At 66.4% G+C, this 24,213-nt stretch overlaps 1 protein-coding gene across 4 annotated transcripts; it reads right to left on the bottom strand.

The window, feature by feature from the left end:
• Nucleotides 1-785: 785 nt before the first annotated feature.
• LOC102452688 (guanylate-binding protein 1-like) lies at nucleotides 786-22,739 on the bottom strand. Of its 4 annotated transcripts, none has more exons than XM_089772312.1 (19): nucleotides 21,884-22,152; nucleotides 18,480-18,683; nucleotides 16,387-16,493; nucleotides 14,638-14,750; nucleotides 14,225-14,412; nucleotides 13,635-13,844; nucleotides 12,812-12,897; nucleotides 12,476-12,580; nucleotides 10,697-10,744; nucleotides 10,390-10,597; nucleotides 9,155-9,282; nucleotides 8,734-8,843; nucleotides 8,332-8,534; nucleotides 6,721-6,954; nucleotides 5,593-5,873; nucleotides 5,224-5,436; nucleotides 2,654-2,756; nucleotides 2,149-2,342; nucleotides 1,239-1,491 (listed from the first exon to the last, which is right to left on the bottom strand). In XM_089772312.1, the coding sequence occupies exons 2-19, from the start codon at nucleotides 18,652-18,654 to the stop codon at nucleotides 1,372-1,374; spliced, it is 2,826 nt and encodes a 941-aa protein (XP_089628438.1). In that variant the 5' UTR covers nucleotides 18,655-18,683; nucleotides 21,884-22,152; the 3' UTR covers nucleotides 1,239-1,371. The 4 variants fall into 4 exon arrangements, with proteins under 4 accessions (XP_089628439.1, XP_089628438.1, XP_089628436.1 ...); XM_089772310.1 differs by having other exon boundaries at nucleotides 12,476-12,583; XM_089772311.1 differs by having other exon boundaries at nucleotides 12,476-12,583; nucleotides 16,390-16,493; nucleotides 21,884-22,150.
• Nucleotides 22,740-24,213: the final 1,474 nt, after the last annotated feature.

Below are 24,213 nucleotides of genomic sequence, written 5' to 3' on the forward strand. Positions count from 1 at the left end.
GCGGGCCCCCGACCCAATGTTCTGCCCCCGCGGGGCCCGCCGCCGCCCTGCCCCGAGCGCGCCGTGGGTCTCACTGCTGTGGGGGGGCCTGGCCGGCTGGGGCCCTCTGGGCCAGTGTCCGTGCCCTGAAGACGGCAGCCCGGGGCCAGCTGCCTCCCCGAACAGGGCCCGATGCTGGGATTCCCCGGCTGAGAAACAGGCCAGACCGAGCCTGCCCCTTGGGCGGCCTGTGCCACAGCCAGGGAGGGGACCCGCCCCCTGGGCAGGCAGACCATCCCAGCCGTGTCACCGCGGGGGAGGCGTTGCTGGGGCCTGGGGGGTTTGTCACATGAGCCTCTGAGCGCCCCGCGCCAGCTCCACCACCAGCTCTGGGCTGGAAGCAGACCCCACAGGTACCGGGGTCACCCCCCACTCCAGAGCACTGCAGCCCTGAGCGCTCGGCCCCTGGAGGCCCCGGTACAGCACCGGCAGGGTGGAGGGCCCTGGGAGCCGTGCACCGCAGACACCGTCCACTCTGCACCGTAAAAACAGCCCCAAAGGCAGGGGAAACTGAGGCACGGCCCTGTGACCCGACTAGCCCCCAGTTACAGAGGAGCTGGGGTTTGAACTTGGGCATCCCAGCCCCTGCCCCCCCCAACCCCCAGGCCCCACCGCCAGAGCCACGGGCCTGTGCACAGGGAACCCACTGGTTTGCTTTCTGTGGGGGGCTGCGGGGACCAGGAAGTCACTGAAGGGAGAAATTACTCCACCCCCCCCCCACCCAACAGGCATCAGGAGTCAGGGAGGGGGGTTAAAATACGTGTTTATTAAACGTGAGCAAGGACTCTGCCAAGCCTCCTCCTCAGCCCATCCCCCGCCCGGCCTGGCGCAGAAGAGACCCTACAATAACACGCCAGCACCAGGTATTTCAGACCCTACAATAACAGACCGGAGCACATGGCAGCTCCCGTGTTCACGAGAGGCCCTGCACTAACACACCAGTGCCTGCACAGGGGCGGCTGCAGCGGAGATACGGAGGGGCCCTGGCAGGCTCCCAGCCGTGGGAAACATCACAGGCCGTGAAACAAGCCTCTCCCGTGGGATCTGATCTGCCCCGTGCTACTGGGAGCGCCCCGGCCGGGCGGCCCCGCCACGAGTCCCGGCTGGGCTGGGGGGAGGCAGGACGTGGCCGTTGGCCCTCCGGGGCCTGTTGCAGCCAGCCCGCCTGGAAAGCCTCCGCTGTCAGCCGGGAGGCGCGGCCCGCACCGGACTGGCTCCGGAGGCAGAGCAGAGGCTGCAGCTGAGCCAGCGCCTGCCCGAGGCTCCTCCTGACGCGAGGAAGCCTCCCTGCAGCCAGCGGGAGGGCGCGGCCCAGCCCCCGGCGCTCCGTCCTCAGCAGACGACGCAGCGGGAGCGCCGGGGCTGGCTCATGGCCGAACTCAGGTTCTGGATCTGCTGCCGCAGCTGCGCCGCCTCCCCCTGGAAGCCCTCGCGCAGCAGCTGCGCCTGCTCCTGGGGGCAGAGCCGAGGGTTAGCGCCACGGGGGCGGGGGCAGAGCTGGGAGAGAACCCGGCAGTCCTGGGTCCTGCCCCCTCCCCTCCCCTCCCCGAGCCCCAGCCCTCCTCCCCTCCCAGGGCTGGCAGAGAACCCGGCAGTCCTGGGCTCTCTGCCCCCCCCAACCCACCAGCCCCCCCTCCCCTCCCAGGGCTGGCAGAGAACCCAGGAGACCGGGCTCCCCGCCCCCCCAACCCCCCAGCCCTCCTCCCCTCCCAGGGCTGGCAGAGAACCCAGGAGTCCAGGCTCCCCGCCCCCCCCAACCCTCCAGCCCCCCTCCCCTCCCAGGGCTGGCAGAGAACCCGGCAGTCCTGGGCTCTCTGCCCCCCCCAACCCACCAGCCCCCCCTCCCCTCCCAGGGCTGAAAGAGAACCCAGGAGACCTGGCTCCCCGCCCCCCCAACCCACCAGCCCCCTCCCCTCCCAGGGCTGGCAGAGAACCCAGGAGTCCGGGCTCCCCGCCCCCCCCCAGGCCCCCAGCCCCCCTCCCCTCCCAGGGCTGGCAGAGAACCCGGGAGTCCGGGCTCCCCGCCCCCCAACCCCCCAGCCCCTCTCCCCTCCCAGGGCTGGCAGAGAACCCGGGGGTCCGGTCCCAGCTGCCCGGGGGGGCTGGTACCTGCAGTTTCAGGGCCAGCGCTCGCTCCTGCTCGGCCAGCAGCTGCCCGCGCTCCTGCTCCATCTTGGCCGTGAGCTGCTGGACGTGCTCCTGGTGGCTGCGCTCCTGGTCCTGCAGCAGCTGCTCCGTCCTGGCCTGCAGCTCCTGGCGCAGCTGGGCCTCCCGCTCGGCCGCCTCGGCCCGCGCCCGCTCCGCTGGGGGCACACGGTCAGGGCCAGAGGGCTCGGGGGGGCCTGGGCTCACGGGCCCCCCCGGATCTGCGGCGCCGGAGCCCTGGGGCTGAGCTCACCTCATTCATGGGGCTCGGGGCATCCCAGCATCTGTGGGGCACTGGCTGGATGGGGCCTCGGAATCATTGGGCCTGGGCTCACCCGGCCGTGGGGCGCCAGGCCTGCGAGGACACAGGCCCCTCCCCTGCAGAGCCCTGGCATGTGGAGCCCAGGGGGTCAGCAGACCCACAGACCCAAGGGGGGGACACGCGCTAGGGGCCCCCCGCTGCAGTCACCTTCGATCTCCTTCTGTCTGTCCGTCAGGCTCTGGTCCGTCTGCAGCACAGCCTGGGCCACCGTCTCCTTGGACTTCAGGAACTGCTGCAGCATCTCGGCCGCCTGGGGCACCGGGGAGAGAGGGGGTGAGCCGGGTCCACAGCCCCTCCCGCCTGCGCCCCGCAGCCCCTCCCGCCTGCCCCCTGCCCCCACAGCCCCTCCCGCCTGCCCCCCGCAGCCCCTCCTGCCTGCCCCCTGCCCCCGCAGCTCCTCCCGCCTGCCCCCCGCAGCCCCTCCCGCCTGCCCCCTGCCCCCACAGCCCCTCCCACCTGCCCCCCGCAGCCCCTCCTGCCTGCCCCCTGCCCCCACAGCCCCTCCCGCCTGCCCCCTGCCCCCCACAGCCCCTCCCGCCTGCCCCCCAGAGCCCCTCCCGCCTGCTCCCTGCCCCCCACAGCACCTCTCGCCTGCCCCCCACAGCCCCTCCCGCCTGCCCCCTCCTGTAACAATCTGGCTTTTCTGTAGCCATGCTGGAAGGCCTGCGCTAGGCCTGAACCAGAGCCGCCTGCTGCAGCCAGTCCTGTAAGGCCTGGAGTCACATCCTCACAGGTCCATTTCAACTGTATTACAGTGTCACAGCCGGCTGTGAGGAGGGGACGTTGCCCGGACAGCCCCCCACTGCCACAGATCTCAAGATGGGTAAAGAAAACTGAAGTCACCCCATCGTGTCTGGCAAGAAACTGCTTCTCCAGAGAGGATGGTGTGGGTTCCCCCCCCATGAGCATTGTCACTGCACTGGCCTGTTGTTCGACTGTGAGCTGACTGTTCCTGGCTGCTGCTAGGTGTGACTCAGTGGAGGTGCGGGGTCTGCTGGGGTAGCTCATTCTGTTAGGATTGGTTAGTAAAATGATACTAAAGTAATTGGTGACGGTCTAGCTGAGCAAGACTCAGGTTTCATTATATACACTGGGCTCCAAGACGGAGACGGGAAGTAAAGAAGCAGAGGAAGGAAGAAAAGGCTGGAGGAACAGGAGCGCCAGGAGGAGGGAGAAGACCTGGAAGAATTCACCTCCCTGCCTACGACCAGAGACTGACCTTGCCTGGCCAACAGGGGAAGTCTGCCTGTACAGGACTGAAACAAAAGACAGGACTATGTAGCACTTAAAAGACTAACAAGATGGTTTATTAGATGATGAGCTTTCGTGGGCCAGACCCACTTCCTCAGATCAAATAGTGGAAGAAAATAGTCACAACCATATACAGGCAGTCCCCGGGTTACGTACAAGATAGGGACTGTAGGTTTGTTCTTAAGTTGAATTTGTATGTAAGTCAGAACTGGTACATATTGTAGGGGAAACTCTAGCCAAACATTTCTCCAGAGCTCAGTTTTATTCTCCCACACCTCACTTCCCTCAGTCCTTTATTCTCAAGCTGAGGTGTCTGCTGAGAAAAGCCACTCCATGTCTCCCTGGTCTGCTGGAGGGGGGGCGCTAGCTTCGCGTCTCCCTGGTCTGCTGGGGGGAAGCAGCTAGTGCGGGGTTGCCTCACCCCGTTTGTAAGTAGGGATCTGATGTAAGTCGGATCCATGTAACCCGGGGACTGCCTGTATACCAAAGGATACAATTAAAAAAATGAACACACATGAAAAGGACAAATCACATTTCAGAACACAAGGGAGGTGTGTGGGGGGGGGGGGAAGGAAGGTGAATGCCAGTGAGTTAATGATATTAGAGGTGAGGAAGGGGAGATGTCTGTGAGTTAATAGAATTAGAGGTGATAATGGGGGAAGCTATCTTTGTAATGGGTAAGATAGCTGGGGTCTTTACACTCCGCACGGGACTTAACAAAGACCCCAGCTATCTTACCCATTACAAAGATAGCTTCCCCCATTATCACCTCTAATTCTATTAACTCACAGACATCTCCCCTTCCCCACCTCTAATATCATTAACTCACTGGCATTCACCTTCCTTCCCCCCCCCCCCCCACACCCCCCTTCTGTTTTGTAATGTGATTTGTCCTTTTCATGTGTGTTCATTTTTTTTAAATTGTATCCTTTGGTATATATGGTTGTGACTATTTTCTTCCACTATTTGATCTGAGGAAGTGGGTCTGGCCCACGAAAGCTCATCATCTAATAAACCATCTTGTTAGTCTTTAAAGTGCTACATAGTCCTGTTTTTTGTTTCAGCTGCACCAGACTAACACGGCTGCATTTCTACCACTATTGTACAGGACTGGTGAGCTGACACTGCGCTTGGCATGCGCATGCTGCTTGTTTGGGATTGTCAGTCAGCGGAGGAGAAGGACGTGACTGTGGGAGGCTCTGTCAGTGGCCAGAGACCCCGCCAACGCGCAGGAAGATGCCCCTGAGCCCCAGGAACGGGGGGAAGGTGGGTGTGTAAATTCCCAGGGCTGCCCTAGGACCTGGCTAAGTGTCCCCCTGCAGTGTGGAAGGGAGAGAGACGTGTGCGGGTGACTCTCCCCCTCAGATCAAGGGGCCCACAGCCCCCCCAGGGCTCTGCAGAGCCACAGCCGTACACAGAACCCGGAGTCCCGGCCCCAGCCCGTCCATGCAATTGAGCCAATTCACCATGAGCCCCTTCCCGGGCACCAGCTGGTATCTCTCCGCCATCTCCTGCTGGTCGGCCAGGAGCCGCTGGTAGCCCCCGGGCACCGAGTAGGTCCCCTCGCGGACCCGCTCCTCCAGCTCCTCCGACAGCTCCATGAGCACGGCCATGCACCGGTCCGAGGAGGCCTGCTCGTTCCGGCGGCACAGCTCCACGCGCCGGGAGTCCAGTGTGTCCTGCAAGAGAGGGGACACGGGAGCCGCTGGCCCCTAAGGTCCTGGGCCCACTCCCTGCCCCACGGAGCCACCCAGCCCCAGAGTGCACCGATGCCCCTGCAGGCCCCTGGCTCGTTCCAGGCTGGGGGAGGGGGTGCCCAGCGCGGGGTCCGGTACCTTCAGCTGCCGCTGGTATTGCTGCTCGTCGTCCTTGAAGGCGCGGGCCATGAACACCCGCAGGGCCTCCCGCTCGCACTGCGCATGCAGCTCCAGCAGCTCCGCCACGCTCTCCGTGGGCAGCGCCGCCCGCCGCTCCAGCAGCCCCTCGTAGGCAGCCACGGCCTCGCCCACCGCCGCCGAGTTCTCCATCTGCGCCAGGGCCAGCACCGCGCTCTCCAGGCAGGGCACCGCCCCGCTGCGGATGGCGTCCACGTAGGTCACCGCCAGGGTCCCCAGCACTGCCGGAGAGGAGGGTCAGCGCCAGGCGCCCAGCGGGGCCGGAGGGGAGGGTCAGTGCCAGGCGCCCAGCGGGGCCGGAGGGGAGGGGCAGCGCCAGGCGCCCAGCGGGGCCGGAGGGGAGGGTCAGCGCCAGGCGCCCAGCGGGGCCGGAGGGGAGGGTCAGTGCCAGGCGCCCAGCGGGGCCGGGGGGGAGGGTCAGCGCCAGGCGCCCAGCGGGGCCGGAGGGGAGGGTCAGCGCCAGGCGCCCAGCGGGGCCGGAGGGGAGGGTCAGCGCCAGGCGCCCAGCAGGGCCGGGGGGGAGGGGCAGCGCCAGGCGCCCAGCGGGGCCGGAGGGGAGGGGCAGCGCCAGGCGCCCAGCGGGGCCGGAGGGGAGGGGCAGCGCAAGGCGCCCAGCGGGGCCGGAGGGGAGGGTCAGCGCCAGGCGCCCAGCGGGTCCGGGGGGGAGGGTCAGCGCCAGGCGCCCAGCGGGGCCGGAGGGGAGGGGCAGCGCCAGGCGCCCAGCGGGGCCGGAGGGGAGGGTCAGCGCCAGGCGCCCAGGGGGCCGGGGGGGAGGGGCAGCGCCAGGCGCCCAGGGGGCCGGGGGGGAGGGGCAGCGCCAGGCGCCCAGGGGGCCGGGGGGGAGGGGCAGCGCCAGGCGCCCAGGGGGCCGGGGGGGAGGGGCAGCGCCCAGGCGCCCAGCGGGGCCGGAGGGGAGGGGCAGCGCCAGGCGCCCAGGGGGCCGGGGGGGAGGGGCAGCGCCAGGCGCCCAGGGGGCCGGGGGGGGGGAGGGGCAGCGCCCAGGCACCCCAGTGATCCCTTTCACAATATGACCCGATCCCCCCCGGGCCGCGCCCCGCCCCCACTCACAGGTGCCGGTCACCACGTGGCCGCCCGGGAGGGTCTTGGTGCCCGCGTGCTGGTGGATGTAGCTGCAGAAGCGCCGCGCCTGCTCCAGGAACTCGGGGCTCAGCGCTGACTCCGGGAGCTGCTCCAGCCGGGGCAGGTCGCGGCGCGGGGCTGGCCGGTCAAACACGAAGCACTTGCGGGACGGGAAGCTCTGACGCAGGCACTTCTTGGGCAAATCCAGCTTCCTGGGCTGGCCTGGGAGAGACGCCCTGGTCAGACCCCCAGGCCACCCTGCCCGGTACCCCCCCGCCCTGCTCGGACCCCCAGGCCAGTCTGCCCGGTACCCCCCCGCCCTGGTCAGACCCCCAGGCCACCCTGCCCGGTACCCCCCCGCCCTGGTCGGACCCCCAGGCCAGTCTGCCCGGTACCCCCCCGCCCTGGTCAGACCCCCAGGCCACCCTGCCCGGTACCCCCCCGCCCTGGTCGGACCCCCAGGCCAGTCTGCCCGGTACCCCCCCGCCCTGGTCAGGCCCCCAGGCCACCCTGCCCGGTACCCCCCCGCCCTGGTCAGACCCCCAGGCCAGTCTGCCCGGTACCCCCCGCCCTGGTCAGACCCCCAGGCCACCCTGCCCGGTACCCCCCCGCCCTGGTCGGACCCCCAGGCCAGTCTGCCCGGTACCCCCCCGCCCTGGTCAGGCCCCCAGGCCACCCTGCCCGGTACCCCCCCGCCCTGGTCGGACCCCCAGGCCAGTCTGCCCGGTACCCCCCCGCCCTGGTCAGGCCCCCAGGCCACCCTGCCCGGTACCCCCCCGCCCTGCTCGGACCCCCAGGCCACCCTGCCCGGTACCCCCCCGCCCTGGTCAGACCCCCAGGCCAGTCTGCCCGGTACCCCCCTGCCCTGGTCAGACCCCCAGGCCAGCCTGCCCGGTACCCCCCCGCCCTGGTCAGACCCCCAGGCCAGCCTGCCCGGTACCCCCCCCCCGCCCTGGTCAGACCCCCAGGCCACCCTGCCCGGTACCCCCCCCCCGCCCTGGTCAGACCCCCAGGCCACCCTGCCCGGTACCCCCCCGCCCTGGTCAGACCCCCAGGCCAGCCTGCCCGGTACCCCCCCCCGCCCTGGTCAGACCCCCAGGCCAGCCTGCCCGGTACCCCCCCCCGCCCTGGTCAGACCCCCAGGCCAGCCTGCCCGGTACCCCCCCCGCCCTGGTCAGGCCCCCAAGCCAGCCTGCCCGGTACCCCCCCGCCCTGGTCAGACCCCCAGGCCAGCCTGCCCGGTACCCCCCCGCCCTGGTCAGACCCCCAGGCCAGCCTGCCCGGTACCCCCCCGCCCTGGTCAGACCCCCAGGCCAGCCTGCCCGGTACCCCCCCGCCCTGGTCAGACCCCCAGGCCAGCCTGCCCGGTACCCCCCTGCCCTGGTCAGACCCCCAGGCCAGCCTTCCCGGTACCCCCCTGCCCTGGTCAGACCCCCAGGCCAGCCTGCCCGGTACCCCCCCGCCCTGGTCAGACCCCCAGGCCAGCCTGCCCGGTACCCCCTCGCCCTGATCAGACCTTAGGCCCATCTACCCTGGCATCTTGCCCCTCCCAGCCCCACGGACCAGACCCCCCAGGTCCATCCTGCCCACGTGTGGCACCTTCCCGGCGTTTCAGGCTGTTCTCCAGGTACTCGTCCTCGGTGATCGGCCGCCCGTCCAGCTCCAGCTGCAGCGCGAAATCCCGCACGGCCCACACGAAGGCCGGGAAGAACCGCACGAACTCGGCCGAATCCTCCCCCTCCTGCCGGTCGCCCTCGCCTGCCGCCTTCACCTTGATGCGCTCTGTCAGCTCCGACACGTAGCTGGGGGCGGCTAAGGAACCCGAGGTGCAGCGCCCCCTGCGGGGGGTCTCTGAGCCCAGCACCCCCAGCCCACAGCCCCATTTCCCCAGGAACCCGCCCCGGGGTGGCCCTGGGTCCTAGGACCATCCCAGACCCCTGTGACAGCTGCTCCCTGCCGCCCCAGCTCCCCGACTCCTGGCCCCCCGCTGGGGCAGGATACTGCAGCTGCTCCAGGGCGTACTGGTCGATGGTGCCCAGGCTGTTGTAGACCAGGGTGCTGCTGAGCAGCACGGCCAGCGCGAAGATCCAGGCGTCGTTCTGCACGTTGCCCTGCAGGGGCAGGAACCGGGGTCAGCGTCGCCCCCATGCAGGGGGGGGGGGGGGGGGAGGAATATGGGGCTGGGGGCATGGGACACCGACCTGTGCTGACCCCAGAGCCCCCCACCTCTAGGCCCAGAGACTCTCCCCACGGCCAGAGGGTCCTTGGTCCCCCCATGTAGAATAGTGATAGAAATGCAGCCGTGTTAGTCTGGTGTAGCTGGAACAAAAGACGGGACGATGTCCACAGTCCCCCCAGGCCTCCCTGCCCCAGATCTCCCTGGGTCCCAGAGCTGAGACCCAGCCCCCTCTGCCCCCCCCACCTTCTCCACGTCGCCCAGCCCCTCGGTGTCCAGCAGCACCAGGGCGTGGCCGGCCCGGCGGGGGTGGGGCAGGACCCACATCCAGATGCCCTTGGTGTGCGACTGGACGGTGGAGCCCAGCGAGAACCCTGCGGAGAGAGGGGAGGGGCTGGGACAGGCGCAGAGCGAGGGAACCCGGGGCCCTGGCCCCCAGCCCCCTCTAACCACTAGACCCCACTCCCCTCCCAGCCCCCACAGCCACTAGACCCCACACCCCGCCCAGCCCCCTCTAACCACTAGACCCCACTCCCCTCCCAGCCCCCCTAACCACTAGACCCCACTCCCCTCCCAGCCCCCCTAACCACTAGACCCCACTGCCTTCCCAGCCCCCCAACCACTAGACCCCACACCCTCCCAGCCCCCCTAACCACTAGACCCCACTCCCCTCCCAGCCCCCCTAACCACTAGACCCCACTGCCTTCCCAGCCCCCCTAACCACTAGACCCCACACCCCTCCCAGCCCCCCTAACCACTAGACCCCACACCCCTCCCAGCCCCCTCTAACCACTAGACCCCACTCCCCTCCCAGCCCCCACAGCCACTAGACCCCACACCCCGCCCAGCCCCCTCTAACCACTAGACCCCACTCCCCTCCCAGCCCCCCTAACCACTAGACCCCACTCCCCTCCCAGCCCCCCTAACCACTAGACCCCACTGCCTTCCCAGCCCCCCAACCACTAGACCCCACACCCTCCCAGCCCCCCTAACCACTAGACCCCACTCCCCTCCCAGCCCCCCTAACCACTAGACCCCACTGCCTTCCCAGCCCCCCTAACCACTAGACCCCACACCCCTCCCAGCCCCCCTAACCACTAGACCCCACACCCCTCCCAGCCCCCTCTAACCACTAGACCCCACTCCCCCCAGCCCCTCTAACCACTAGACCCCACTCCCCTCACAGCCCCCCAACCACTAGACCCCACTGCCCTCCCAGCCCCCTCTAACCACTAGACCCCACTCCCCTCCCAGCCCCCCTAACCACTAGACCCCACTGCCTCCCAGCCCCCCCAGCCACTAGACCCCACTTCCCTCTAACCACTAGACCCCACTGCCCTCCCAGCACTAGGGACAGAGTCCTGGGGCCCCAGGGCAGGGCTCACATCTCTCACCCGGTCTCTTGCTGGCCAGTTTGTCCCTCCCTGCCCCCCCACTCAGCCCCATGGCCCCACCCACCCCATAGCCCCCCAGCTGCTCACCTCCCTGGTCCTTGCCGGCCAGTTTGTTCATGAGGTAGGACTTGCCGGTGCGGTACAGCCCGGCGATCGCCACCACCACCACGGGCTGGGCGATGCTCCGGAGCAGGGCCAGGGCCTCCTGTCTGAGCTGCAGCTCCCCGCCTGGCCGGTTCTCGACCAGGCACATCGGCTCCTCCATGGCGCCTGGGGGCAGCGGGCCGGGGGCAGCCTGGGGGCAACAGCGCAGGGTGACGCTGGGCACGGGGCAGGTTGGACTCCCCCGAAAGGCAGCCAGGAGGGGGTGGGGCTGGGCCGACAGGCCACTCACCTGGGCCGGGACGGGTTGAGACGCCTGCAGCGGGACCACTCGCTCCCTCTGCCGGGAGAGACACCGGAGAGCGCGGCTGGATTCCCGACGGGCAAAGGGCTCAGCAAGAACCCAGGAGCCCTGCTCCCCGCCCCCGCTCTAACCGCCAGGCCCCACTGCCCTCCCAGGGACAGGGCAAGAACCCAGGAGCCCTGCTCCCCGCCCCCGCTCTAACCGCCAGGCCCCACTGCCCTCCCAGGGACAGGGCAAGAACCCAGGAGCCCTGGCTCCTCTCCCCGCCCCCGCTCTAACCGCCAGGCCCCACTGCCCTCCCAGGGACAGGGCAAGAACCCAGGAGCCCTGCTCCCCGCCCCCGCTCTAACCGCTAGGCCCCGCTGCCCTCCCAGGGACAGGGCAAGAACCCAGGAGCCCTGCTCCCCGCCCCCGCTCTAACCGCCAGGCCCCACTGCCCTCCCAGGGACAGGGCAAGAACCCAGGAGCCCTGGCTCCTCTCCCCGCCCCCGCTCTAACCGCTAGGCCCCACTGCCCTCCCAGGGACAGGGCAAGAACCCAGGAGCCCTGGCTCCCCGCCCCCGCTCTAACAGCTAGGACTCACTGCCCTCCCAGGGACAGGGCAAGAACCCAGGAGCCCTGGCTCCCCGCCCCCGCTCTAACCGCCAGGCCCCACTGCCCTCCCAGGGACAGGGCAAGAACCCAGGAGCCCTGGCTCCTCTCCCCGCCCCCGCTCTAACCGCTAGGCCCCACTGCCCTCCCAGGGACAGGGCAAGAACCCAGGAGCCCTGCTCCCCGCCCCCGCTCTAACCGCCAGGCCCCACTGCCCTCCCAGGGACAGGGCAAGAACCCAGGAGCCCTGGCTCCTCTCCCCGCCCCCGCTCTAACCGCTAGGCCCCACTGCCCTCCCAGGGACAGGGCAAGAACCCAGGAGCCCTGGCTCCCCGCCCCCGCTCTAACAGCTAGGACTCACTGCCCTCCCAGGGACAGGGCAAGAACCCAGGAGCCCTGGCTCCTCTCCCCGCCCCCGCTCTAACCGCTAGGCCCCACTGCCCTCCCAGGGACAGGGCAAGAACCCAGGAGCCCTGGCTCCCCGCCCCCGCTCTAACAGCTAGGACTCACTGCCCTCCCAGGGACAGGGCAAGAACCCAGGAGCCCTGGCTCCCCGCCCCCGCTCTAACCGCCAGGCCCCACTGCCCTCCCAGGGACAGGGCAAGAACCCAGGAGCCCTGGCTCCTCTCCCCGCCCCCGCTCTAACCGCTAGGCCCCACTGCCCTCCCAGGGACAGGGCAAGAACCCAGGAGCCCTGGCTCCCCGCCCCCGCTCTAACCGCCAGGCCCCACTGCCCTCCCAGGGACAGGGCAAAAACCCAGGAGCCCTGGCTCCCCGCCCCCGCTCTAACAGCTAGGACTCACTGCCCTCCCAGGGACAGGGCAAGAACCCAGGAGGCCTGGCTCCCCGCCCCCGCTCTAACCGCCAGGCCCCGCTGCCCTGCCCCAGCTGGGGCGAACGTGGCTGGCCCCCCCACCCAGCAAAGGGCTGCCACGGCCGGCCATCTGTACAGCCGCTCGGGGCCTCTCCACCGGACGGGCGCTGGCCCCGTCTGGCCCTGCCGGGACTCGGAAGCGGGGGTGAGACACAGGCCCGGCCCCACCCAGCCACAGTGCCCCACGGCAGCAAGCGGGCCTGTCTGACGAGAACTGTCCGGTCTCAGCCCCCATCTCTGGGCTGAGCTGGAACCAGAACCGGCCCTGCCCCCTGCAGCCCCGGCCCCGATCCCTCACTGACCTTGGGCTCCGGCACCGAGGGCTGGGCAGCGCCGGCTGCAGCACCCCTGGCTCGGAGGCCCCCCGCAGAGTCCGGTGGGTTCCCCACGGATCCATCGCTGCCTCCCTGCTGGGAGCAGAAACCCGCCGTCACCTGGGCCCTTCCGCCTCCCCCCAGCACACAGCTCCCCGGGACCCCCTGATCCCCCTCCACCCCCCCAGCGCACAGCTACCCGGGACCCCCTGATCCCCCTCCATCCCCTCCAGCACACAGCTCCCCGGGACCTCCCGATCCCCCTCCACCCCCAGCGCACAGATCCCCGGGACCCCTGCATCTCCCAGCCTCAAGCCCCCTCACCTGCAAGGCACTGCAGACCTCACTCAGCAGAACGGGCTGGTCCCGGGACAGCAGGTCCACGAGGCGCTCCAGGAAATCAGCCAGGACTGGAGAGAGGAGGGAGCAGGGTTTGGTGGGTGGGGGGCGCCTATCCTGACCCTCCCCTCCCCCAGGTCCTGTGTGGGGTGCCGCTGCTGCAGGGTGAGCTGCGACTCCGGGGGCTCAGCACTGGGGCTGGAGGGGCGTGGGCAAGTCGTGGGCCTGCTTTGTGCCTCAGTTTCCCCTGCCGTCCAGAGGGCCCACGGCTGGCTGGGAAGCCTTAGAGAAGAGCCAGGGATTCTGTGCCTCCAGGCGGCAGCGTCCCTCAGTGCCAGGGGTGGAGGCTGGTGACTGCCGGGCCGGAGGCAGGGCCAGGCCTGGGTGCCTGACGGGCTTCCGGGCCCTGGCAATTCCAGCAGGACCAGCCCAGCCCCGGTGCCTCGGCCAGTGGGACCAGCCCGGCCCCGGAGCCTCAGCCAGCGGGACCAGCCCAGCCCCGGCGCCTCAGCCAGCGGGACCAGCCCAGCCCCGGAGCCTCGGCCAGTGGGACCAGCCCAGCCGCACGGGAAGCTCCGGACAGAAAGCCGCACTGAACCGAAGAGCCAGGCTCCCGCCGCCTGGGGCTTTCCCGGCCCTGTGGAGAACCACGGGCGCCCAGGAGCGTGGCCCTGCTGCCGAATCTGCATCTGTGCCCAGCCGTGTTGCCCTGCGGTCCCAGGGGCCTGGCCCATGACCTGGCCGCGCTAGGCGCTGTACAGACCCCGTGCAGGCTGCCCTGCTCCTCCGCCTCCAGCCACACACTTACACTCCCCATCGACCTCTCGATTCCCCACCACGACCTTTGGGCGCTGGCTCAGGGCGTAGTCCTTGAAACGCCCCATCTGCTCCTGGAACGTGGGGTGCAGCCGCTCTGCGGGAGACCCAGGCTCGCCGGGCGCTCGGGGGGCACAGAAACGGAAGAGCTTCTGGTGGGGGAACAACCTCTGTATGCAGCTGGACGGGGAGTCCTCCGAATCTGCAAGAGAAGGGGGCGGGAGAACTGAGCCGCAGGCGACGCCCAGGGCACAGATGTGGCCGCTCTGGGGCAGGCCATGAGGCTTGTTTATAGAGGAGACCCTGGCCCAGCAGGGAGATGCGGCCACCACTGGGGAGGGGCACGAAGGCTGTTTGTACAAACGCCCCTCCTCGCCTGGCTGGGAGATGCGGCCCCTCTGAGTGGACCATGGAGGAAAATGCAGCCACCTCTGGGGCAGGGCACGAAGGCTGTTTCCCAGCAGAGCGGGTTTAGGACAGGAAGTGACTCCGGCTCCCCTCTGAGAGGTCGGGGCGAGTTGGGGAGGCAGGACAGAGCCGGCTGGGCAGCGGCCCGCACCTCAGGGCTCCCCTCCCACGCACCTTGCGGGGAGCTGAGCGCCGACGCCAGCTCGTGGTCCATGGCTTCCAGCGCCTGGTCCAGGCAGGGGTCGGGCGCCACGTCCCGCAGGCACCACACGAAGGCAGGCAGCACGCTGCTGAGCAGGGAGCTGTTTTCCCAGGAGCACTCGTCCAGCACGCGCACCACCCGCGGCAGGTCCCTCACGTAGCTGCGGGGCGCCGTGAAGGAAAAGACAGGCCGAGCCGCGGGAACCCACCTGGCTGGGGAGGCAAGGGGGGGGCAGGGGGCTGGGAATGGGGCATCGGGGGGGGTAGCAGTCCCAACCCAGCTCCCCGGCAGGAAGCAGGCTGGGCCGGGAGGCGGGCGGGGGGAGGGGAGCGGGCAGGCTGGGCAGGGGCAGGCCCGTGGGGGGATGCCGTGCTGGGCAGGATACGCCAGGCGGTCCAGCTGTCCCTGGGGGTCGTCCTCGCCCCGGGAGTTGTAGATAAAGACGCTGCTGAGCAGCACGTTCAGGAGGAAGAGTCGGGAGAGTTTTGTCTCGTCGCCCTGCAACGGCACCACGAGGCGCATGAGCATCTTTACCCCCAGAGCCGGGGGAGAACCCAGTCCCCTCTAACCACTGCACCTCACTCCCCCCAGAGCCGGGGAGAACCCAGCCCCCTCTAACCACTGCACCCCACTCCCCCCAGAGCCAGGGGAGAACCCAGCCCCCCTCTAACCACTGCACCTCACTCCCCCCAGAGCCAGGGGGAGAACCCAGCCCCCTCTAACCACTGCACCCCACTCCCACCAGAGCCAGGGGAGAACCCAGCCCCCTCTAACCACTGCACCCCACTCCCCCCAGAGCCAGGGGAGAACCCAGCCCCCTCTAACCACTGCACCTCACTCCCCCCAGAGCCAGGGGAGAACCCAGCCCCCTCTAACCACTGCACCCCACTCCCACCAGAGCCGGGGGAGAACCCAGCCCCCTCTAACCACTGCACCCCACTCCCACCAGAGCTGGGGGAGAACCCAGCCCCCCTCTAACCACTGCACCCCACTCCCCCCAGTGCCAGGGGGAGATCCCAGGTACCCTGGCTTCCAGCGCTTGTGACACGGAGGACAGGGAGCACTGGGGTGTCTGAGGGGAGGTGGGGGATGGGTTAGAACCTCTCCCTTGTGTAAGGGGGGGCTGGGGGGCACAGGGAGCGCTGGGGTGTCTGAGGGGAGGTGGGGGATGGGTTAGAACCTCTCCCCTGTGTAAGGGGGGACTGGGGGCACAGGGAGCGCTGGGGTGTCTGAGGGGATTTGCTGGGGGCTGTTCGCTGGCGAGGGTGGCAGCTGACACACTCCACGTGACTGTCACGTGACTGGATTTTAAAGTGGCAGCCAGATCACTGCTGCGCCCACGGGGGGTGTTTGCCCCAAAGTCCGTACAAAGGGGCCGTGTGAGGTGTCAAATGGAAGCTTGTGCTCTACTGATTGTGTGTGACACTCGTGTGACGTGTGTGTGTGGAGTTGTGGCCGTGGGCTCTGGGCTGGTGCGGGGAACGTTCTGTCTGGGAGGGAGCCATGGGCCGCTCTGCCTGTCGTGAGGGGAGCTCAGCGTGTCACCGCGGGGTACGTGGTGTGGCTGGGACATGGCCCATGTGTTTAACCAGGCTGATGTCCTAGCGCAGCCCAGCACGGATGGACGCCGCTCCGCTGTGTCCCTGTGGCTAACAGGGAGGGGTGGGAAGGGCTGCGTGTGACTCTGGCCAGTGGTCTGTGGCTTGCCGGTCACTGGGACCACAGGGGGGTGCTGTGACTTGGGTAGGTCCCGTCAGGACATTGAACCTGGCAAGAACGGTATCAAAGCACAGACTGTCTGTTGACGGACTCCTGATATTGATAGTTCACGGTTAATGCCTGTACCTGGTCTTGGAACTTCTTACAGCACAAAGGAGGTTCCAGCCATAATGTGCTGTGTGGAAGGGGAAACTGAGGCACGCCACCATGATGTTTTCCTGGCTAAGGGCCAAGATGCCTACACTGTGGGGGATGAGAATCCCCACAGTAACTCAGTGGTAACTGGATTTCAGACACCCCTGCCTCTAACTGTTGCTCCCACTCCCCTCCGCGAGCCAGGGAGAGAACCCCGGCGGACTGGCTCCCAGCCCCACCCCACCCCCCCCACACACACACTCTAACCACTAGATACCACTACCTCTTGCTCGGGAAATCCCTCCGTGTCGAGCAGCACCAGACCCTGGTCCGGTTCAGTCGGGTGAGGCAGGCACCAGAGCCAGATCCCCGGGGAGCAGGGGAAGCCTGTGGGGAGAGAGGGGTGCTGAGTGGGGGGCAGTGGCGAAAGGAGAGGTGGAGAGGCTCAGGCAGGGTCGGGGGGAGGCCCAGGCATGGAGATAGGGGGTGGGAATCAGGTGAGGTCCAGGCAGGAGGGAGTGAGGGTGCCCAGGGAGTCAGGAAGGCGCTGGAAGGGGGCTGGGGAAGGGGGCAGGCAGGCGCCGGGGAAGGAAAAGAAATGTAGCAACACCAGCTGGGAGGGGCCCCGGCGCTGCGGCAGGACACAGCAAAGTGAGACCAGCCCCGCCAGGGGCCCGTCTAGGCCCGGATGCTCTGACTCCCGGGCCAGCAGGGGCTGCGCCTTCTCCTCAGCAGGGATGTAAAAACATTAACCGTGGGGCTGCCGGCTGCCGGCTCCCGCCCTACCGGGCTGCCGGCTCCTGCCCTTCCGGGCTGCTGGCTTACCGGGCTGCCGGCTCCTGCCCTACCGGGCTGCTGGCTTACCAGGCTGCCGGCTCCCGCCCTACCGGGCTGCTGGCTTACCAGGCTGCCGGCTCCCGCCCTACCGGGCTGCCGGCTCCTGCCCTACCGAGCTGCTGGCTTACCGGGCTGCCGGCTCCCGTCCTACTGAGCTGCTAGCTTACCAGGCTGCCGGCTCCCGCCCTACCGAGCTGCTGGCTTACCGGGCTGCCGGCTCCCGCCCTACCGAGCTGCTGGCTTACCGGGCTGCCGGCTCCTGCCTTACCGGGCTGCCGGCTCCCGCCCTACCGAGCTGCTGGCTTACCGGGCTGCCGGCTCCCGCCCTACCGGGCTGCTGGCTTACCGGGCTGCCGGCTCCCGCCCTACCGGGCTGCTGGCTTACCGGGCTGCCGGCTCCCGCCCTACCGGGCTGCTGGCTTACCGGGCTGCCGGCTCCCGCCCTACCGGGCTGCCGGCTCCTGCCCTACCGGGCTGCTGGCTTACCGAGCTGCCGGCTCCCATCCTACCGAGCTGCTGGCTTACCGGGCTGCCGGCTCCCGCCCTACCGAGCTGCTGGCTTACCGGGCTGCCGGCTCCCGCCCTACCGGGCTGCTGGCTTACCGGGCTGCCGGCTCCCGCCCTACCGGGCTGCCGGCTCCTGCCCTACTGGGTTGCTGGCTTACCGGGCTGCCGGCTCCCGCCCTACCGGGCTGCTGGCTTACCGGGCTGCCGGCTCCCGCCCTACCGGGCTGCTGGCTCCTGCCCTACTGGGCTGCTGGCTTACCGGGCTGCCGGCTCCAGCCCTACCGGGCTGCCGGCTCCTGCCCTACTGGGCTGCTGGCTTACCGGGCTGCCGGCTCCCGCCCTACCGGCTCCCGCCCTACCGGGCTGCTGGCTCCTCCCCTACTGGGCTGCTGGCTTACCGGGCTGCCGGCTCCCGCCCTACCGGGCTGCCGGCTCCCGCCCTACCGGGCTGCTGGCTTACCGGGCTGCCGGCTCCCACCCTACCGGGCTGCCGGCTGCGAGCTCCAACCCGCAGCCCCGGCGTCAGTAAACTGGTTACCTGTTTACATCCCTAATTTCCAGTCGAGCTTCTGTGTCCCACCTGAGCTTCCCTCCCCCGTCCCACGACTGACCCTCAGGACTCTGCCCTGACCCACCTCCGGGAGTGGAGCCGGGGGCCAGCCTGAGCGCCCGCCCTGGTGCTATCCGTTTTTCCCCTTTCCCCTCCCCCAGTGACGTCCCACACGGCTGCCCCTTGGCTCCCTTCCCCTGACCAGGGCGGACCCTCCTGGCCAGTACAGGGCGGCACCAGGCAGCCAGGTCGCTCGCAGTTGGCTTTGCCCGCCAGAACTTCTCCTGCCGCCGGTGCTCCCCATGCGCCTTCCGTCAGCACAGCTGTCAGACACTGGACCCCGCAATCCAGCTCTCGGCTCTGTCCGGGGCCGGGGGCGGGGAGGCAGGGGAGGCCCAGGGGAGGACTGGAGGGGGCGAGCCAGACTGCGATGGGGTGTGGTGGGGCAGAGGGAACGGGGAGCAATGGGGACCCTTCACCTTGGCCCTGCCCTGCCAGCCGGTCCATGAGGAAGGATTTCCCGGTGCCACAGGGCCCGAAGATGGCGAGGACGTGAAGGGGACGGTTGAGGCCCCGGAGCAGGTCCAAGGCGGCCGGGTTCACCTGCAGGGTGCCAGAGCTGGGCACTGGCTCCACCAGGCAGACGGGCTCCATGGCTCTGGTGCGGGGCCCGGCGCACGAGGCTGGGGAGAGAGGGTCGTGTTACACAAGAGGCTGGGACCAGGCATGCATGCCCGCCACAGAGCCTGGCTCCCCAGTGCGAGTGGGGCCCCACTGCTCTCAGGGGGTATGTCTACACTACAAAGTGAATTCGAACTCACAGCCGTTAGTTCAAATTAACGTGGAGAGGCGCTACACGTGCAAACCGCTAGTTCCAACTGAACTGGAACTAGCGGAGCGCTTAATTGGAACTAGGTGAACCTCATTCCACGAGGACTGAGCCTAGTTCCAATTAAGTAGTTTGAATTAAGGGCTGTGTGGCCACTTCATTCGAACTAGTGGGAGGCTAGCCCTCCCCAGCTTGCCCTGGTGGCCACTCTGGGCACCACCAGGGAAACTCTTCTGCCCCCCTCCCGGCCCCGGGGCCCTTAAAAGGGCACGGGCTGGCTACGGTGCTTGTGCCAGTTGCAAGCCTGCCAGTGCCCAGCCAGCAGACCCTGCACCTGGCACGGCATGAGCCAGCCACCTGCTGCCACCCAGCCCTCCGCCTCTTCCCAGGACCAGGCTGGCAGCTGCCCTGGAGCCTGCCCAGGTCCGCAAGAGGCGGGCGCCTGCCTGGTCTAGTGCGGAGATCGTGGACTTCATCGAGGTATGGGGGGAGCCTCCAACGTCCACAACCTCCGCACTAGGCACAGGAAGGCGGCCGTCTAGGGCAGGATAGCTGCCAGCCCGGCCACCAAAGGCCACATGCGAACCCAGGAGCAGGTTTGCATGAAAATCAAGTTGGTCCAGTGAGACCCCCCGACCCTGAGCCCTGAGCTTAGAACATAAGAACGGCCGTACTGGGTCCAACCAAAGGTCCATCTAGCCCAGTAGCTTGTCTGCCGACAGCGGCCAGCACCAGGTACCCCGGAGGGGATGGACCGAAGACAATGACCAATCCATTTGTCTCATGCCATCCATCTCCAGCCTTCCACAAACAGAGCCAGGGACACCGTTCCTACCCCCTGGCTAATAGCACTCCATGGACCCAACCTCCATGACTTTATCTAACTTCTCTTTAAACTCTGTTATAGTCCTAGCCTTCACAGCCTCCTGTGGCAAGGAGTTCCACAGGTTGACGATGTGCTGTGTGAAGAAGAACTTTCGCTTATTAGTTTTAAACCTGCTGCCCATTCATTTCATTTGGGGTGCCAGCTGTCTACTCTGGCCTCTTGAATTTGCGCAAGAGCACTGACTTGGTAATGTACAAAATCAGTGCTTCTTGCGCAAATACTTTCACGCTCCTGCTCGGGAAAAATCCCTCTTGCGCAAGAATATTTGCACAAGAGGCCCAGTGTAGACAGGGAAGAATTGTTTTGTGCAAAAAAGCCCCAATGGCTAAAATGGCAATTGGGGCTTTCTTGTGCAAAATCGCATCTAGACTGGCCACGGATGCTTTTGCGCAAAAGCATCCTTGCCAATCTAGACGCTCTTTTGCGGAAATACTTTTAACGGAAAAACTTTTCCGTTAAAAGAATTTCCACAAAATCATGCCAGTCTAGATGTAGCCTTGGTGTCCTCTAGTCCTTCTATTATGGGAACTAATGAAGAACTTTTCTTTATTCATCCTCTCCACCCCACGCATGCTTTTATAGACCTCTATCCTATCCCCCCTCAGTCTCCTCTTTTCTAAGCGGAAAAGTCCCAGTCTCTTTAGCCTCTCTTCATATGGGACTTGTTCCAAACCCCTAATCATTGTAGTTGCCCTTTTTTGAACCCTTTCTAAGGCCAAAATATCGTTTTTGAGGTGAGGAGACCACACCTGTACACAGTACTGAAGATATGGAGTACCATAGTTTGATACTTCCCCTCCTCCTTCTTCCCCTGGCTTCCCCCTTCCAGCTCCCTCCTCCCAGGTTTCCACCTCCCCTCTCCCACCTCCTTTTCCCAGTCTCCCCAGAGGTTATTCCCCCCCACCCCCAGTTTTGTTAAATAAAGAGAGTTTCTATTTTTGAACATTTTGAACACACGTGTCCTTTATTTTTTACATCAGGAAGGGGGGCTAGGGAGGGGTAAGTGGAATGAGGTGAGGGAGGAATGGGGTACGACCCCCTGATGGGGAGGACTGGGGTGGCTCTGCAGGCTCCTCGGGGTGCAAGCTCTCCTGCAGGGCCTCCTGGATCCTGACAGCCCCCCGATTGACCCCCCCAGATGGCAGCCTGCAGCAAGTGCAGCCGGGCTGATGGCCGAGTGCTGTGATGTGCCGAGTGTGGGCACTCAGGGCACTCCAAGCCAGGACTGCTTTGCTGTCCCCCCATCGAGGTAGACAGGCAAGTGGGGAACCCTGAGAACTGTCTGTCCGGGGTGGGGGTCGGGTCCCTTTAAGCACAACCCTCGGCTAGCCTGAGGCAGCAGCTCCACGCTCTAAGTCCTAACCTGATGCCCGGCCGGCACTGCTTCCAGCCAGCCTTAACCTCGGTTCAGGGTCCACTCAATGTGGACGTACTATTTCAAATTGTCAAAACGCTAATTCGAATTAGTGTTTAGGTCTAGATGCACTAGTTCGAATTAGCTTAGTTCGAATTAACTAATTCGAATTAGTGCTGTAGTGTAGACATACCCTGGGAGCAGGTCCCACCCAGGGCCCCATCCCCAGACCCGTGCTGGAGAGGGCAAGATTTGTGGCTTGGCAGCTGGTACCACCAGAACCAGGCCCACCCCAGGGCACCTCGTGTTCAAGGAGGGGGCAGAAGAGACACCCCCCTTTAACCAGCTTCCTGGCCCCTCCACAGGGAGCTGACTGACCCTGTTTAGAGAGGGGGAAACTGAGGCACAGAACAGGCAGTGGGCCTGTGTCAGGGTTACAGACAGATCCCAGCCCCTGCTGCTTTACTCCACCAGACCCCACGGCCCTCCAGGAGCTGGGAGAGAACCCAGGAGTCCTGGCTCCCAGCCCCCTACACCCACTCTAACCACCAGACCCCACGCCCCTTTGGGAGCCGAGAGAGAACCCACAGACTGGAAGGTCAGAAGGGACCAGCATGTTCATCTCTAGTCCGACCTCCCGCGTGGGCCAAGCCCCTGCCCAGCCCCTTCTGTACGGAGCCGGTTCCGGACTCCAGCTGACCGGAGGGAATCCCCCATTTTCACCTGAGTGCTTCCTGCCCCAGACCCAAGCCCCCAGGTCCCAGCCCCCCAGCCCCACGGAGCGGGGAGAGAACCCGGGAGTCCGGGCACAAACCTGGCAGGAGCCGTGCGGAGCCGAGGCTGGACCAGAAGCTTCCCGGCCGGGAGCAAGGCTGAGACTGGGCAGCACACGGGGCTTTCGCTTTCACTTTCGGGCTGCCAACTCCTCCTCCCCTGCCATGGGCAGCCTTACGTCAGTGATCCCCCGGCCAGGCTGGGAGCCGGGACCCCTGGGTTCCCTGCCCAGCTCTGGGAGGGCAGGGGAGTCTAGTGGTTAGAGCGGAGGACTCCTGGCTTCTCTCCTGGGCTCAGGGAGGGTTTTAAGCTCTGGGGTTATTGCTCATGTCGCTGCTGCCACCGTGAGGAAAACGCAGGGACTCGCCTCCCGGCACTGTGCAGATCGGCCCCGGGCAGTGAATTCTGCGATGCGCCCCAGCCCGGAGACGATGGTTCACACATCCCCTCCCTGTCGCACGTTCTCCGTAGCGGTGCAGATCACAACATCCATTCTGCACACAGGCATAAACAATTAGAGGGAACACTGCTCCTGGCCCGCAGCCCCCTCCTGCTCTAACCACTGCTCCTCACTCCTCTCCCTGAGCAGAGGGGCTGGTGGGACTTAAGGATGTTAAAAATATCGATTCATTTACTAGTCAACTAGTCCATGGGCACTTCCGCGTTCCGCCTTGGAAATGTACAAGAGCCCCAGCGGGGGACTCGGCTGACTCCGGGCTCCATGCAGCGCTGCCGCTTCGAAATGCCACACGGAGCCCAGGGTCAGCTACGGAGGCCCCAGCTGACCCAGGGCTCCACGCCGTACTGCTGCTTTGAAACTGGACTCCCACGGAGGAGTTTTAAGCTCTGGGTTCAGCACTTTACAATTACTCCTAATGTCGCCGCTGCAACCTTCAGGAACCAAATCACAGAGAGAATCGATTTTCCTTCCACCCGAACAAACGGTAGGCTGACAGCCCACGAGCGACATCCCTTCACCTGGCTCTGGGACACGGCCCCCTGGGGTTATACGGGGATCCCTCGCCTGGCGCTGGGACCTGGCCCCTCTGGGGTGAGAAGGGGCTGGTTCCAGAGGGACCCCTTGCTTGGTGCTGGCATGCGGCCCCTCTGGAATGGAGCCCAGCTGCATCTTACCACCACCAGTAGCACTTTGGGACAGGAGTTTAAGGGCCCAGTCTTATCCCACTGACACTGCAAAGGGCGTTCACCAGCTGCGCTGGGCCCCTGTGGGGAATTGCTGGAAAACTGAGGTTAATGTCCCAGCCTGGGGGAAACAGCCCTGTCCTGAGAGCAAGGCCGACTGCCATTCGCACTGGGAACAGCAGCAGCACAGCATGCTGGGAGCTTCCACCTACATGGCCGCTCTGCCGTGGTGCATGCTGGGAGGCGTTAGACCATAGGAACCGTCAGACTGAGTCATACCAAAGGTCTGGGAACTCGTCCATCTCCCTTGGCCACACTGGCGCATTGCATGCTGGGAACTCGTCCACCTCCCTTGGCCGCGCTGGCGCATTGCATGCTGGGAACTCGTCCACCTCCCTTGGCCGCGCTGGCGCATTGCATGCTGGGAACTCGTCCACCTCCCTTGGCCGCGCTGGCGCATTGCATGCTGGGAACTCGTCCACCTCCCTTGGCTGCACTGGCACATTGCATGCTGGGAACTCGTCCACCTCCCTTGGCCGCGCTGGCACATTGCATGCTGGGAACTCGTCCATCTCCCTTGGCCACACTGGCACATTGCATGCTGGGAACTCGTCCACCTCCCTTGGCCGCGCTGGCACATTGCATGCTGGGAACTCGTCCATCTCCCTTGGCCACACTGGCACATTGCATGCTGGGAACTCGTCCACCTCCCTTGGCCGCGCTGGCACATTGCATGCTGGGAACTCGTCCATCTCCCTTGGCCGCGCTGGCGCATTGCATGCTGGGAACTCGTCCACCTCCCTTGGCCGCACTGGCGCATTGCATGCTGGGAACTCGTCCATCTCCCTTGGCCGCGCTGGCGCATTGCATGCTGGGAACTCGTCCATCTCCCTTGGCCACACTGGCACATTGCATGCTGGGAACTCGTCCACCTCCCTTGGCCGCGCTGGCGCATTGCATGCTGGGAACTCGTCCACCTCCCTTGGCAGCACTGGCGCATTGCATGCTGGGAATTATTACCTTGGTCTGCCCCTTCAGAGACTTTGCATGGGGGGATGTCACCTGTACGTATCAGTGTTTCTGCCCCCTATTTACCCAGTGGTTCAGTCAGTCCCATCCCTACCGTTTTACACTCCCCTCCCCAACATGGTTCTGTCCCCATTTGCATAATGGTTCAGTCCTCATTAACCCCACGGTACAGAACGAAGCAGCTCCCCTATATTTACA

This window comes from Pelodiscus sinensis, chromosome 22, assembly GCF_052426305.1.
Source record: "Pelodiscus sinensis isolate ZL-2025 chromosome 22, ASM5242630v1, whole genome shotgun sequence".
Taxonomy (NCBI): domain Eukaryota; kingdom Metazoa; phylum Chordata; order Testudines; family Trionychidae; genus Pelodiscus; species Pelodiscus sinensis.